Consider the following 15,947-nt stretch of genomic DNA (forward strand, 5'->3'; position numbering starts at 1 on the left):
GATTTACAAATAGAATGGATAATTACGGAGAGAGAAAGCAAAGCTGAATGCAGAGGATGTATGTCCGCACAATGTGTGTGTGTACGCATGTGTGTGTCTGTGGGCACTTTCAATTATACAACGTTAATCACCTTCTCTAAAACTAACACAGTACTGCTCAGTGGCCCCCTGTCAGCTGTTACACATCACAATTCTCCAATCCACACACAAACACACAAGATTTTTAATATTAATTATTTTCTACATTGCCTATTGTGGGCAGATGAGCAGTGTATTATTTAGACATTCCGCTGCCATTTAATTAAATCCCATGCTACTTTACCTTCGCCAGCTGCCATCCATCCACTGCCTCCTCGCCGTTGCTCCGCCCCTCGGCTTTCATTAGCTCCTGGCTCCACCCCCTCAGCCGTCCGTCAAACTCTTTCAACTCATCCTCCAGCCGAGCAGTCAGGCGGTCGTAGGCCTCCTCCGAAGCCGCGGCAGCCGCCAGGGCCCCTTCCAGGCCGTCCCGGGCCCTCAGGGCGGCCCCCTCCCACTGCTCCAGAGCCTGCGACAGCGCCCCCAGCTGGCGGTCCATGGCCTCGCAGCCCCCCGCTGCTGTGTGCTCCGCCGTGGTCGCCGCACTCCGACGCACTCGGCTGAGGCGCTCTCGGCCCTCCAGTAAACGACACTCCACGCGCTCCTGACGAGAGAGAGGGGGGGAGGAGAGGAGACAAAGTTGCTACGGAAACTGCAAACCCTGGATGTGATGTTGATGCTATTTAAAGCTGCCTCTGGTCTTTCTTGCATTCTGTACGTCCCCCTGCCTCATCTCTTTCTACCTGTAACTCTTTGAATCTGTCTTCACACCATCGGTTCACACTTCCTGTATTTTTCATGTGCTATCTCAGTATTCTCTCTCTATTACTAATTTCATCCTCCGTCTCCATCTTTCCACGCCTCCATCCCTCGCTCTGTGTGGAAAGCTAGCGCTTGGAAGGTAGAGGGTGTGAATAGCAAACACTTGAGAAGGACGTGTTAGCAGCGAGCTGATTGAGGGATTGGAAAGAGAGAATCAGATATCTCCATGTGGGTGGAAGGATATGAACATTAACCTTGAGAACATGAATGAAAAAAAATTAAAATCGTGCAGGTAGCCTGTGTACACAATTGTGTGTCCTCCTTCGCTGAAATGGCTCAACAAACACACATTCATAATGGGATAATTAGGGCCCATGTGTGAAATTCAAATGCAAATCAATATCTCTTCACGTGTTTCGTCTCCTGTGTAATTAGAGAATTATTGAGCAGGGAAAAGCTCAGGTATTTATTTCCCTATGCCTTTTTTTTAAAACTTCTTGTACACCAGCAGATCGGCAGTAAAAACGTGCCGGGAGGGATTGAGAGATATTTGGCTGCAATATGGAAAAAAACTGAGAACCAATTCCAATTCCCTCCATAGTTTGCTCTCCTTCATGGCAGGAACCAGTTAAGATCGGATGGGTTCAGATAATTCAGCCGTCAGTTACCTTAGCAACAGATGATACATATAATGGCTTGAAACGCTGTGAATTCACATCACACATCCCTGAGGCATGCTTAGAACACACACATCCATTACGTGTTCATTTAAAGGAACAGGCATTACACTTGTCATACATAACATAACATACACTGTTACATCTTTCAACAACACAGGGTTGAATTGTTATTCTGATGTTCTCTTGTTTGATCAACACTAACAGATATGAGAGGTAATCATTTTCTATGTTAATATGTAATTAGTGCCTACAATGATTTGAATACGTCATCGTGTAAAATGGTCCAAGAACAAACTGTATAAACCTGGAGTGCTGGTGATGGTTTATGTTTGTAGGTGTCACTCCAGCTTACCCTCACTTCAGACAGTTTCTTTTTGATACAGGAAGAGTCTCCTGATGTATCAGACCAATGCTGCAGCTCCTCTCCTGCAGTCATCAGCCAGTCGGTGAGCTCCCTCACAGCCTCCAGGTATTCTTGGTGTTCCAACACAACGGCCTGCGCAAGATGCACTCTCTCCTACACAACCAACACAAACTATTTAGATCATTCTTGGGAAACACAATGCTGCCAAAATGTTTAAGTGAGCAAAAATAGGTCAAATATCTATTTTCTATCAATACCAAACGATAAATTAACATCTTCCATACCTCCACCAAAGCCGTGAGGTCGTCAAACTGCGCCTGCGGCTGTGTTCGAGCGCCGTGGTTAAAGCTGGCGTCACCAGTCTTCTTGAAAAGTTCTCTGGCTTTCTCCTCCAGGCTGGTAAGTGCTGCCTGGTGGTCTTCCAGGTCGGCCAGCAGGGCTCTGAGTCTCTCGAGCTGAGAGGCCTTCTCCCTGGGCCCAGGTTGCGGATTGAGCGGGCCGCCCACCTCCCGCTCAACAGCCTCCATCCAGCAGCGCAGCTGGGAAGCACTGTCCAGGTATCCCCCCCACTGTGTCACAGTCCACTCCAGTCGACTGAAGGGGAGACAATAGACCCATGCGTCAGACTGACTGCCACACAAGAGTTATACAGTTTGAATTAACAGAAAATGTACAAATGCACAAGTCATCTGGTTGTTTTAAAGATCCTTGTCCAGACAAAAAATACTTTGTGCCTTTATTCTTTCCCTTGTATTCAAGAACAAAGTCTGTTTAAATTTGAGACCTATGCTATGGCTGAGGAACAAATAACCAGTAATACTGGCTGATAACATTTATCCCCTTTTATCAGGGGGTTCAAACACACATGGACGCAGATACACACCCATACTTTCCCTTGCCATCTGTTACCCCCACATGTACAAATAACGCCAATATCCGCACACTCACACACACACATGCACTTCCATTTCACCTGCTGCCCCTCGCCTCCTGTCATCCTTCTCTATTTAAAATATAAACACACCCCATGTGTGACCCACTGTTTGCTATCCGCTATTTAGTCCTTAATGAGATCAATTTTTTTTCTTGGAGTGGCCATGATTGCTCAACACACATAAAAAAACATTCTCCCACACACACACACAAACAGACACACACACCAATCAATCAGAGTTACAAAATGAGACAAACACTTCTCATTATGTATTTAACCTAATGGTAATTGTTGGTATTGAGACATCAATATATCATGATAAAAATAACCATCAGGTTCCCTGGAGAGGATTTTTTTGGCACGGAGCTAAATACCCACTAATGTTCAGGAGTAAATTATTTAGCTAAATCACATTTGGAGAAAATGGCTGAATAACAATGTGTTTACAGCAGAATATACAGTCCTGCACATTCGTTTACCTGTGGCAACTCATGGCGGTCACAAGCAACGTGGCCCAGGCGTCCTCCACTTCCTGAAGCTGAGAGCGGACCACTTCCTGTCCGGCTGCCCCGTAGCTGCGCAGGGCCAACTCACACTTACCCATCGCCATATTCAGCTTGACTTCCCCCTCACCCTTCAAAAGCAGGATGTCCTGTGCGAACAGAACGGGGTCACACACTGTGTTCAACTTGGGAGCAGATTTAGACGTCAGAAGTTTGGAGGAGAAAACTTTCTCATGTCAAACAGCCCCCTCTTGTGTTCAACTAAAATATAAGTTTGGAACAAAAACCCTAATAGAGTAAAATGGTGAAAAGCAGAAATTCTAATTCCAAAAACTGAAGTCACCCATTGCATGTGTGGTAATAAATACATTGTTTAGCCTCATTTACACAGCCCGGGCTCTGTAAATGAGGCTGGGGCTGAATCACACATCACTATTCCAGCAACAGGTGCTTGCTCACAGGACATGAGGAGAGGTGGGGAAACCTTGTCCTAGTGGAGAAGGTAGGCTACTTATAAAGCGGGTACCAGTGTCATATTTATGTATCTGGCAACTTTAAATAACTTTTTCAAAGATATACAGGATCCATTTCATCTGTGTAACACTTCATGGGCCTTGTAGGTATATGTGGTCTACCAGACAACCCCCCTCTCACCTGCACAGTCTCCAGCCTCTGCTCCAACTGCTCTTTGGTCCCCATCGTGCTGTCTACTGTACCCAGTCTCTCCTGGATCTCCTCCAGCCAGGCCCAAACTCCCTGGAGTGTCTCTCCAAAGGCCTGACTCTCCTGGCAGCCTCGCAGCTTCTCCCTGGCTGCCTTCAGCAGAGCTTGCAGCTCCATCTGGAGCTGGCCTGTCACTCTGACCTCTCCTCCTGACCCACGGCCTGCTTCAGACAGAGACTGGGCCTCCTGGCAGACACGCTCAATGGAGACCCTTGCAAGAGAGTAACGATATGTTATTTTTCAGAATAGTTCACAGCTGATGCTCTAGTATGTATAACAGGCCAGCCACACATACATAGACATATACATGCACATACCTTCTTGCTAGAAGCTCCTTATGGAGGTTTTCCATCCTCTCCAGCTCTTCAGTGGTGTCAGGGGCTCCGTGCTGGCTCTCCTCCCCAAAAACAGGCTCTCTCTTGAGGCTGAGCACCATCTGCTTCAGCCAGTCTCTTATACCCTCCACACAATTATCAAAGCTGTAATGAGAGCGATTGGAAGGCAGGGTAAATTCACATTTTCCTGAAATTCCTTTACACAAATATATAGCGTGACAAGAGTGACAACCCACTTTTTCAGAAGATCGATAGTCTCCTCCAAGTCTCGTCGGCTCTGAGAACAGCTGCTCAGGTAGTTCCTCCACTCCCTCTTGCAGGAGGAGAGATGCTCTTGGACCTGAGCCGCTCCGGCTTTGGGCAGGTGGAGTTGCAGCCTCTCGGCCTCCTCACAAACCTGAAGGAGACGCTCCTCGTGTTCTGTCGTCTGCTCGATGGACACCTGCGCAGGTAAGAAACTCACATGAAAGATCTAGATTTGAAAGAATCTTCACGTAGGTAACATATGCTTCTTCTCGATGATAATACAGGAAAGTAAGAGAAAAGTATATACATCATCATTGGATATTTTATATGATCAAATTATGACTTGCATTAATCTGTTAACTTAATTAATCAATGAAAAAGTAATTTATTGAAATCTTACATACCTAAATGTACCTTTGATTAATCATAGCTGCCTAGCGACTGCACCTCCAGTAAGAGAAGGAATCTCACGTACCTTGATCCTGTGCAGCTTGGATCCGAGGACGGCAACATCTCCTGATTGGTTTGAACATTCTTTCAGCTCCAACTTTAGATCTGCCAGCCAGGAGTGGAATCCCTGGACCAGCTCTGCTTTCGAGAGAGAGAGGGAACCAGTGAAACGCCGAAAAAATATGATTGTAAGTTGATAACAAGATCGGTGCGTGTACAAATGAAAAGCGGAGAAGATTTCAAACTGAAAGAACCAGAAGTAGGAGAGCGAGAAGAGGAGTTGTGTTTTCAGGACAGATGGGAAGTGTGGGCGTGTCCTTGTTGTGCGGCGCCTGGTTGCCCAGGCAACAGGCCCGAAATGACTCCCTCGAGAGCGGATGTGTCGAGAGCGACATCACCCTCTGAGGCACAGGTGTGTGTCTGAGCAGTGAGAGCGCACCGGTGTACCAGGCAGTGTGTGTGTCTATGCAGTGTGGGTTGTACTGGGCGGATTGAGTGTGCTCTGGGGAAAGATGGAGGATAATCAACAATAAATCTGTTGCACCACTAACACGAATAGATGACAGTGCACCATGTAGTCGTGTTTCATTGGGTCGATTATGAGATTTTAAGTGTTATTAAATCCCTAATCTCTCCTTATCAGGGAGTAATTTATAGTGGCTGGCTTCAGGAACAGGACACATTATCCAGAGACAAATTCAGTATCCAACAATTAAGCTACCTGAGAACAAGTGGAAACAATACACTTAGCCAACATGCCTGTATTTACACCTAACCAGCATGAGAAACGCTTGACTAAATGCGACCACTCCTGTATCTTACCGTTGAAGTGAAGCTGCAGCTCGTCTTGCAGGTTGCCCCTGGTCCTGGCACAGCGCTGAGCCACGGCCTCCGTTCGCTTGGCGATGGAGGTGAGGTCAGAGGAGAGGAGGGACAGCTCCTGGGAGGGATGCGACCTGCACAGGGCAGTCAGGGCATCTCTAGCCGAGTCCATGTCTGCCCTCTGCTGCTGCACAGTGCTCTGCAGGTCCTGTAGATACAGAGCAGTGACAAAGTGTTTCTTAAAAGTATTTAGCGAATGCAGAGCAGGTGCTCGGAATTAGATTTTGGAAGAAGTGTTTTGTTTAAATTAACTTTATTGCTTTTCTGTTTCCAAAAGGTACAAAATAAATAGCTTTGCATCATAATTTGAATAGTGTATATCTATGTTAATGTATCCTGATGTAGTGAATGATTGGTGTTAGTATAAAGCAATAGAATGTGTAGTTTGTTGAGGTGTATTACATTTCTATAATTACTACACATAGTTCTTGAATAACTGTGTTCTTGAGCCACAATGAAGTAAAGGACAGTATTTGTTTTACCTTGACTCTACCAATGTCTTCAGGGGAGGTCGCTTCAGTGAGGTCAGTTAAGGAGCCCTCAACCGCCTCCAGCCGCTCGGCCATCTGGGACATGAGGTCCTCAAGTCGCTGCTTTTGGAAAGTGAAGTAGGTCAGAGTGTGTTTGGCCTGGTTGTACGCCTCCTGAGCATGGGCCATCTTTTTCCGCAGGTCTGACTCCAGGACCTGGTTCAACAAAGACATTAAGAAGCATCATATGAGCAAAGCGGATATAGACAACATGCAAGAAGGCAATAGCATGGTGACTTTAAATGACTGGACAACATCAACATGTTGATTAAATGGCAAGAAAATGATGTGTTTTGTGGCATTGTGCGTCCATTTGTGCAGGTGTATACACTGTTTGTATACATGGTATATACAAGTTTATCTGTAATGTTGTTCCTGTGACTAGAAAACACACAAAACCATCAATAACAACATTTTTTAATTCAAAAGATTTTCTTTTGTAATATTATTTTTGTAATTTTCAAGGTAAATCAGACTTAAAGAAACGTTAACTTGTAAAATATTAAACCAGACAACAAAATGCAGCTGTAAACACTAAAACATATTATCCCTGGCCTAAAGAACAATATAACAAAAAATAAATCTCTCTCCTGCACCGTATCCACCTGAATTTGTAGCGGGGTTTCCTGCAGTTTGGCTCGATCCTTCAGCGCTGTCACTCTTTCCTGCAGGGCATCAAGCTTGTGCTCCCTCTTCTCAACCTCAGCCTGTGGAACAAGGTCCAAGACACTCCGATGACATCACAACCTCCAGTCTAACCATTACAAAATCATCATCGATCCTATAACCTTTCACGCAGACTGTCCAGCTCTCTCTGACCTGAAAGGTGTTGAGCTGGGCCTCCGTCTCCTCCTTGTCACTGAGGTTTGTGACGCTGTCTGCGAGCTCAGGGACGGAGGTGGACGTCCACCGGCTGATGTCCTGCTCCATGGCCTTGAGGTCGTCCCACAGGGCCACGCAGTAGCCCAGTCTCTCAGCGTTGGTTTGTATTCTCTCCGAGACCTGAATGAACAGAGACCAGCAGTCTGATTGAGCACAGGACAGAATATAAATAGAGTCAATGACGACGTTGCATCTCTCTTCCTCTTTGTGGTGAGCTTTCTCTGTGCCTCCCTGTAACAAGGGACGATCTGCTTACTGGGAGATGCAAGGAAAAAAATGGGCTTAATTGGTTTGACAGCTGCGGGGATGAGAAGTGGAAGTGAGGGAGAGAGAGACAGAAGCAGATAACGTGTCTAGACCTGTTTACGCTTCTGTCTCATCTGTGACAGCTGAGCCGCTAACTAAATCCCACAAGAGGAGAAAATTGAAAAAAATAAGAAGGGAAAACCGACAGAAATAAATATCATTAAAACAGGAAGTGTTTGGCAGAGCTGTCCTGTAGATATCATAATTTAGTTGTTTTCTTTAAGTCAGAAAAACAATGGCCCCAATCTCTTCATACGCTTCCTAGTTTTTTTCATACGGTTTTTGAAAAATTCAAAGAGCGCCACATCATTAATGTCACAAAATCTCACAGTGTCTGACCCAATAGCTCATGGATATGAATGCATCAAACAGTTGTCTAGATAAAAAACAGATGAGTGATTTCTTAAGTCAAGGCCAAGTTATTAAAATAGCTGCATGGTACAAACGCTGCTCACCTCCAGCCACTGGTCTCGTAACGTCTCCATGTCTCTCTGAATGCAGCACGGGTCAGAGGTCGGGGCCTTCTCCAGCTCTCTCTGCAGGTCTTCAGCTGAACTGATGAGCTGGTCCATGTCCTCCTGCTTCTCTCTGAGCTCAGCTTGGACTGCCTCGTGCTGGAGGGACAACAAAGATGAGGGCAGAGGGAATGACAACAGATCACCACTAGAGGGAGAGCTGCTGCACTGACCAGAAAGGAGAATGTGACTGTATGTTGAAATTAAGCTCTGAGAGATTGATAAGATGGGATAAAGCACCCTGATAATACAGAATTTTGAAGTTCAGTGATTAAAGAAAATAAATAGCTCTTGCCCTGCCAACAATATCCCACTCTGCTAATTTGAAATTCAAGAATTTGCAGTTTTTAGCTAAGTAAACCATATAAAACCCATTTAAATATATATATAAAAAAAGTATTTTAACACAACTAAACCAGGCTTTTTTATAGATATACTATATACATGTTAAATACAGTAATTTGAAATTAGTTTATTAACCATGACACATTATTATATGTGAGATAATAAATGGCAGCTACACATTCTGTTCAGCTGCTTCTGTCAATCAATCCTTTTCTAAAGTTTTTCAATAAATACTAAAAGATTCTGACCCGTGTCAAAGTCCATTTGGCCTCCTGAGCGTTGTGGTTGTGGTCGGGCAGATTGTGAGCAACACTCTGAGCGTTCTCCACAACAGTGCTGAGGATGGACTTCAGCTGGTGGAACTGACGGAGAAGATCCACCACAACTCCACTCTGCTCCTGACTGCATGAGAACACAAACATCCACGTCAGTCGTTGAAACACCAAAGACTTTGGAACAGCTGTTGATCTGTTCTGTTTTCAGGTTGTGCGCAAATCTGTACATATCCATGTCAGTAACATTTATATGTCTTTTGCAATATTCTGCAGATCTAACTCTGTGGTGACTTTCACATGATGCAGACTGGTAGCAGAAACCGAGAAGTAGCTAGACTAAAAACCTAGAAAGACACAGAGAAAAGTTTTTTGATGTTGCACTTAAAAAGAGAAACTTGGCGTTCAGAGGGGGGATTACAAAAGAAAGAGTGAATGATGGCGAGGACGAAAATGAATCATCAATTCTGTGGCTTTCCCTCGTGGAGAGAACGGAAACAGGATACATGACTGAGGCTCGTGATGAATGTCTGTCCTTGGACAAGTTGGTATTTGAAAAATATTTTGGAGGCTATGTAGCTGTTACATTTCCTCCACATAAAAAATAAACTGTGGAGATGTCTCTATGTTCCACAGTGTGAAATAACTCTGACAGCTTCTCTGCACTCTCTCCAACTGGATCAAATCCATATACGGCAAAGGATTTTAAACGAGATGAAAAAATCTGCGTTGTCTACTGTTTTTACCCGTTGGTGATCAGAGTCCAGACGTTCTCCCAGGCCGTCTTTACCAGGGCTACCTCCCTGAGAGCCTCCCCAGCCAGCTCAGTGTCTCTCTGGGCCAGCTGGCTTCCCTTCTCCTCTAACCACTGCTGGGAGTGCTGCAGGGACTGGAGCTCGTCCTCCAGCTGGACGAAGAAACGCAGCCTGAGAGAAGCAGATGCAGGAGAAAACAATGAGGATCACTTACATGATTCCAGCATTATATATCTCATTTTCCAGGAGATCAAATTAAAAAGGATCTGTCCATCTACAGTTTGGCTTAATTTACACACAGTGTTTTCCTGGGGAGTTCAAATCTTGAATTAAATCAGTCAAATGTAGCTTTTAATCCAAATTATAGAGGTTATATCGTGATATTGGTTATAGAGGTCTTACAATATATTACTACTTATCTTCATACCTGTTTTGAAAGGCCTGCACAGAGCTCTCTCTGGGCCCCTCCTGCCTCACTTCATCCTCCAGTTTCTTCAAATTCTTCATCACCTCTTCCCTCCTCTCCCTGAAGGAGCTCCACAGGGCCCCTAACGCGTCTGCTTCACTCTGTCTCCACCCCACACCCCTCTGCACTTCCTCCAGAGCCATTGTGAGGGCCACCGCCTGTCCCCTGCAGGACGTCCTTCCCTGAGGACGGCCTGTGTCTCCGGATCCCCCCCACTCTGCCCCGCTCAGGTGGAGGTGTGCCTTGCTCAGCTGCCCATCCAACCTGACAGCCTCAGCCTCAAGCCGGGCCACGTCTTTTGCCACCTCCCCTATTCCGTGATGCAGCTCCTCAGCCTTGGAGCGGTCCCAGCTGCCCCTGCCCTCCACGGCCTCATGGAGGCGGTGCACAACCTCCGCCGCCGTGCCATGCTTATCGAGGAAAGTCTTCAGCTCAGTCAGCCACTCTTTACGGAGGAGCAGGAGACGCTGGGATTCTTTGAGGGGCTGTAAACTGTCCTCCTTCCAGCCCTGGAGCTGCTGTTGGGCTCCTGGGGTGGAGGAGCGAAGCAGGGATGACTCTCTTTGATGGAGCGTCTCTCTCAGCGATGCATACGCCTGTAGCTGCACCTCCTGCTCCTGCAATACGACAGTTTAATTTGTAAGAGCTTTGATGGCGATAAATATAAACTTGCGTACTGCAACTGTCCCTGTATACATAGTCTGTAAAGGACGTCACTGTTAACAGCTCATTATCAATTTCTCACCTTCAGCGTTTTAATTGCTGCCTCGAGATCAGCGATATCAACCTGTGAAGAGCTTCTCAGCGCAGACAGGAAGTTCTCACTCCTTTGATTCAAAGTCAGCAACGCCTGATCGAACAACTCGAGCTGTGACAACTGAGACTCCAGCAACTCAAACCTGAAGGAGGAGCGGGGAGTTTAGAGGACAAATATGAGAGTAATTGGTATTTAGAATCCATTCATGCTGATGTACACGGTTGTAAATAATCGGTGTAATGATAAGCAGAATTGCCTGTGTGATACGCTGTCTTTCACCGAGGTGGATCTCTCCTGTAGCCGTGCGAGAACATCACTGAGCTCCTGGACACGAGCTTCAGGGGCCGTGGGATACAGACACAGTCCAAGATTCACAAGACCCTGGAGGAGAACCTCATAGGACTGGGTCTCTGCTTGCATTTCCTAGACCCGGGAACATATTTAAAAAAGTAATTCAACTATCATCGGTGAGGTAAAACAGAACTCAAAAGGGCAAATATAATCGGAAACAGATCTACATGAGACAAAAATAAAATAAGAGGTCCTGATGGATTTACCTGTACAATCTGTAGTTCATTCCTGATCTTGACCTTGTCTGCGGAGAGCAGGTCTGTGTCAGGACAACAAACAGACTCACACCTGTCCAGCCAGCTTTTCATGGACGAGTTCTCCTTCTCAAATCTGTGGACAAAACGGTGATGTGTATTTAAATCAAAGAAAATGTATGCAGCACCATAATTGGAATGTAGTGCATAAATATGAATGTAATAATAGATTGATATCAGTTATTGATATCAGATACCAGTTATGATTTTAACCCACATACATCCACACCACACACATTAACACTGTCTGTAAGTAGTTTTTTTTATCTGACCACGGCTCAGTATCAGTGACAGGGTCATAATGGGACAAACGTATCTCAGCAGAGCACCCAGTGCTCTGAGTAATCCCTCATGCACCCACCTGCAGGGGGGGAGATGAGGTCGACCACAGTACCACACATACACAAACAGACACACATAAACCCAGCAGCAGTTAAGGAACAGAAAAATACATCTGACAGTTCAAAAAAAAAAAAAACTCACTGGATGAATAAATACTAAAAGACAGTTTCCAAAATGAATGGATTATTGTTTTCCTCCTGAATAATAAAATGAATAACAAAACAATTAAGGCAGTAAAAGTCTATTGTGTGAACGGAGACACTCATAACAAAAGCGTATTATTAGAGGAGAAATGCAATGGCTGACAGCGGGGAGGGACAAACTGAGGCTGCTCGTCTACATCACACACAGATCAGGGAATGATTCAGGGAATACAAGGAGATTGGAGTCGGCGGAAAGAGCACATGAAAAATAAAAGGAAATATGTAAATGTTTATATGATCAGAAGAAAATACGAGTGTGAGTACATTACAGGAAATAAACTCCTGCTGTCAGCTGAATGTTCAAAATTTTCCTTAGAAAGTATCTCTTTAATCTTCTAATAATAAATAAACACAGATATTTTTGGATAGAAACACAAAAACGGACACTGCTGTGACTTTCTTATTCTTTTCTTATCTCTGAAAAGCTGTAAATTATGATTAAAGCCTGTCAGCATGCAGACAAGTAGGGAATATTGAGCTTACGCTACATAGCACACATATTACCTTTGCCACAGTGCTAGAAGGCTCTCTAGGAAAGCTTGCTTTTCGTCCGCCTTCTCCAGAAACTGTCCTCGTTGCTTCTGGAGGTTAGCCACCTCTTCCTCCAGCTGGCTGCCCTCTCCGAGCCTCTTCATGGCCGAACAAAGACCCATCAGCCGGGGCTTCAGCTGCTCAATGGCCTGGCAGACCTCCTGGAGGAAACAGAGCGAGTTTGTCTTCATCTCAGCAGAGGATGCTGGCAATCATTGTAACAACTTTATTTGTTCTCTTAAATGAAGTTCCTTCCTGACAGGCTGACTCTGTGTTTTGTCTCACCGTGTGACTCTGGAGGATTTTGTAGGTCTCAGATGACGATGAACAGTACGTCATCGGATGGTCAAGCTTCTCTTCGATATCGCTCATTGTTTTCTTGACCTGACAATGAGACAAAAACTGTAGTTACTCAAAGATGAAAACACCAGCACTGTGAAATCTTTACTTGAATTTGTATTCAAGATGGATGAAGGCCCAAACATGTGCTTAAAAGCATGTAAGGCTTAAAACCACTTAAGCTAAATTTTTATAGTATATGTTTCAAAATACCTGTTCCAAGTTATCATTGTATCGCTGCCTGTAGGAGGCGCTCTGGTTGAGCTGTCCTCCCAGCTGCTCCACTCTCCCCTTCAGCTCTTCCCAGTAGCGCCTCATTTGGGTGAGTCGTGCCCGGATACATCCAGCCTCTCCAGGGGTCACGAAGCGCGACAGGGCTTCACAGTCGGCCTCCATGTGGGCCAGGGCTGCCCTCCTCTCCTCTAAACCCTTCCCCACCTCCTGGAGGGATGAAGAAACTTGTTAATGGGCAAACGTTTATAAAATAAATATGATAAACAAGATGTAACAGGAGATGGAGGGTGAAAAAGACTTCTCATTTCTACCCTGTTGAAGACAATCCTCAATAAATAATTTATGTGGCACAGTGAGACGCCTGTTTGTCAGGTTCATGGAGGTCTAGGAAATTGAAAGTGCAATAGCTGGATAGAGAATAAAACTGACTGCTCTGTTTCTGGAGGCAAGTGTTTTCAAACTCTCGACGAATCAAATGGCTGCCTCAGGATTTTGCAAAGTCCTGTCAGCCCCAATTTTTTTAACCCGACTTTCTCCAGATCTCTGTGAGATTGACAGGGCCAAAGTCTGGATGGGCACGATTAGACTTTCTTCAATATGATCAATTTACTTTATATATCAAATTTTTCTGCAACATTGACCCAATTTCCCCTTAGGGTTAGATTAAAAAAAATGTAATCTTATTTCATCTTAATCTTAATAACCCGGAGGCCACACTGATACTGTACGCTACAGACACAAGGCCAAACAGCAATTTCAACTCATGCATATGTGTTTGTAAATATCACGGGATTATTGAAGTGTGCAGTCAGTATTAGAGCAGAGACTTGACTTGCCTCTGATGGACTGATGGGGAATTAGAAAAACAAGTCACAGAATAAATTGCTTTACTTAAAGGAGAAGCGTGGCATACCTCCACTGCACTGATGTTTTTATCCAAAGGATCCAAGGAGGATGTGGTACTGATGACCTCCAGCTCCTTCTCCTTCTCATTGATCCAGGAGGAAAGAGTCTCTGATTGGCTGCTGAAGCGTTCCCACCACACACACATCATCTCCAGCTGGACAACACTGGAATAAACAAGATTCGTCAAAGACATTGCATGCATGTCTAGGTCGTTAAGAAAAGAACGGGAACAAGTAAACACACATTGACACATGATTGCAAACAGCAGGTTAAACACCACAGAGACACAAAGTGACTCACCAGGCTCTTTTTCATAGGCCTATTAAAATGTAATGGATTATCATGAATCATATGAGAAATCTACAATTTTGCTGAAATAATTCAAACCCTGTTTACAAGTGATAAAATTATGACTCTTATTGTGATAGTGCCTCTTCACTTGACTATATTGTCAGAAAGTCTAAAATATGACATTAGTTTGAGAAATTTACAGAATACCCTCAATTGAAACCAAGTCGATCGGGTAAGGCTAAGACAGTTCAGCGTACTTCTTGTTGAGGTGGTCTTGAACTTGTGCAACTGCTTCTCTGGTGGACTGGGCCTGCTGGAGAAGAGTCTGGTTCTTTGGACCAAGCTCAATGTCTGCTGCCGTCTCTGAGAGGAGATCTGCTCTCATGCAACATTCCTCAACCGGCGTGAAGAGCTCCTACACACGTGAAAAGGGAGCCGGTATCTTGTATGAGCAAATGCACAGTATATAGGTATACAGTAAACTGTATGTGTGAAAGCAAAAACAATCCCACACACACCTTATTGCGTTCCAGTTCAGTTCTCAGGCTGTCCAAGCTGTTGAAAACCAGTTCCCTGTGCAGCTCATTGCTGGTATTGGTGATAAACCTGCCAATAACTTCTCTCTCTGCTTCGAAATGCTGCCAGGAGCTGAGTGTGGCCTTGAGGTGAGGAGAGAAACCAGAATATTATACTTTAATGCTTTGAAAATTAGTTTACAGGGGTAAGAAGGACATTTGTAAAAACAAAACAACAATCATCAAGCCCTCTTTGTGTAATTATTATTGTTTTAGTTATTAAAACAATGGGGTATCGCGGTTCAATCTCAAATTAAATGTCTGCTTACTGACACTGTAAAACCTTGAAAGTGTATCTGATTGTTGGTGTTTTATGGTGATTTCCCCTTCATGCACTTCAGGCAATCTTTAGTCCCTGATCAATTTTGAGGGACTGATAAATTGTATAAACGAATTTGAAGGGCCAAACGAAATGAACACACCACAAAACAATTGATGTTCAGTTACGGCTGGATGTGGACGGATCAATGATCCAAGCAGGGGTTGTGTGGCTGATCGATGACACTTGAACAGTGCACACTGATGTGATTCTACCTGCAGGTTGTGCTCCTTTGCTCCCGCTTTGCGGTCCACCTCTCCGAAGGCTCCCTCCAGCTCCCGTAGAGAAGGAGTGAGGGCCTCCCCTTTCTGCAGCTGGCGGCAGTGGGACACCAGGAGTTCTGCCTCTGTCCTGTTTGCCTGCAGGCGCCTCAGCTGTTGCTATGAAACACACACAGACAGGAACACACTGTCACACTGCATCATCTATTCCCAATATCTGGATCAGTCATTATTCAAACGAAACAATAAGGTGAACTTAAATTGTTTGCTTTCATTTTTAATTAGATACTTCACTATAAAATGCCTCATGAGGATATGTCAATATGTAAATAAATTATATTTTTATACAGAATTTAATTAATTGCCATGTATAACGTCTCCCCTCACACTCCTACACACACCTGGTGAATATGGTAAAGTTGTTTTGCCTCCTCCAGATCCTCAGCATCCAGGATCCTGCCGGTCTGCTCCTCCGCCTCCCTCCGTGCTCTCAGAACCTCCTCCAGAGCCCCGCGCACCTCCTCCCTCAGCTCCTCGTACTCAAACATGGCAGATCCCTCCTCATCCCACTGGGACTGAAAGAGGCAGCGGATCAG

At 44.9% G+C, this 15,947-nt stretch overlaps 1 protein-coding gene across 1 annotated transcript in view; it reads right to left on the reverse strand.

The window, feature by feature from the left end:
* syne1a (spectrin repeat containing, nuclear envelope 1a) overlaps window positions 1-15,947 on the reverse strand; it is a 106,325-nt gene that overhangs the window by 66,563 nt on the left and 23,815 nt on the right. Inside the window, exons 28-54 of the mRNA XM_062412002.1 lie at window positions 15,753-15,926; window positions 15,346-15,510; window positions 14,755-14,895; window positions 14,494-14,651; window positions 13,953-14,109; window positions 13,019-13,246; window positions 12,752-12,850; window positions 12,440-12,627; window positions 11,343-11,466; window positions 11,042-11,208; window positions 10,774-10,927; window positions 9,990-10,645; window positions 9,554-9,733; window positions 8,784-8,937; window positions 8,131-8,289; window positions 7,307-7,489; window positions 7,093-7,194; window positions 6,440-6,643; window positions 5,898-6,105; window positions 5,101-5,213; window positions 4,616-4,821; window positions 4,362-4,523; window positions 3,976-4,255; window positions 3,298-3,470; window positions 2,169-2,478; window positions 1,873-2,037; window positions 323-682 (exon numbers count right to left, since the gene is read on the reverse strand). Coding sequence (XP_062267986.1) covers window positions 323-682; window positions 1,873-2,037; window positions 2,169-2,478; window positions 3,298-3,470; window positions 3,976-4,255; window positions 4,362-4,523; window positions 4,616-4,821; window positions 5,101-5,213; window positions 5,898-6,105; window positions 6,440-6,643; window positions 7,093-7,194; window positions 7,307-7,489; window positions 8,131-8,289; window positions 8,784-8,937; window positions 9,554-9,733; window positions 9,990-10,645; window positions 10,774-10,927; window positions 11,042-11,208; window positions 11,343-11,466; window positions 12,440-12,627; window positions 12,752-12,850; window positions 13,019-13,246; window positions 13,953-14,109; window positions 14,494-14,651; window positions 14,755-14,895; window positions 15,346-15,510; window positions 15,753-15,926 — 5,370 coding nt within the window. The remainder of the gene's footprint in view (window positions 1-322; window positions 683-1,872; window positions 2,038-2,168; window positions 2,479-3,297; window positions 3,471-3,975; window positions 4,256-4,361; window positions 4,524-4,615; window positions 4,822-5,100; window positions 5,214-5,897; window positions 6,106-6,439; window positions 6,644-7,092; window positions 7,195-7,306; window positions 7,490-8,130; window positions 8,290-8,783; window positions 8,938-9,553; window positions 9,734-9,989; window positions 10,646-10,773; window positions 10,928-11,041; window positions 11,209-11,342; window positions 11,467-12,439; window positions 12,628-12,751; window positions 12,851-13,018; window positions 13,247-13,952; window positions 14,110-14,493; window positions 14,652-14,754; window positions 14,896-15,345; window positions 15,511-15,752; window positions 15,927-15,947) is intronic.

The sequence above is a fragment of the Platichthys flesus genome, chromosome 18 (assembly GCF_949316205.1).
Source record: "Platichthys flesus chromosome 18, fPlaFle2.1, whole genome shotgun sequence".
Classification (NCBI taxonomy): Eukaryota; Metazoa; Chordata; class Actinopteri; order Pleuronectiformes; family Pleuronectidae; genus Platichthys; species Platichthys flesus.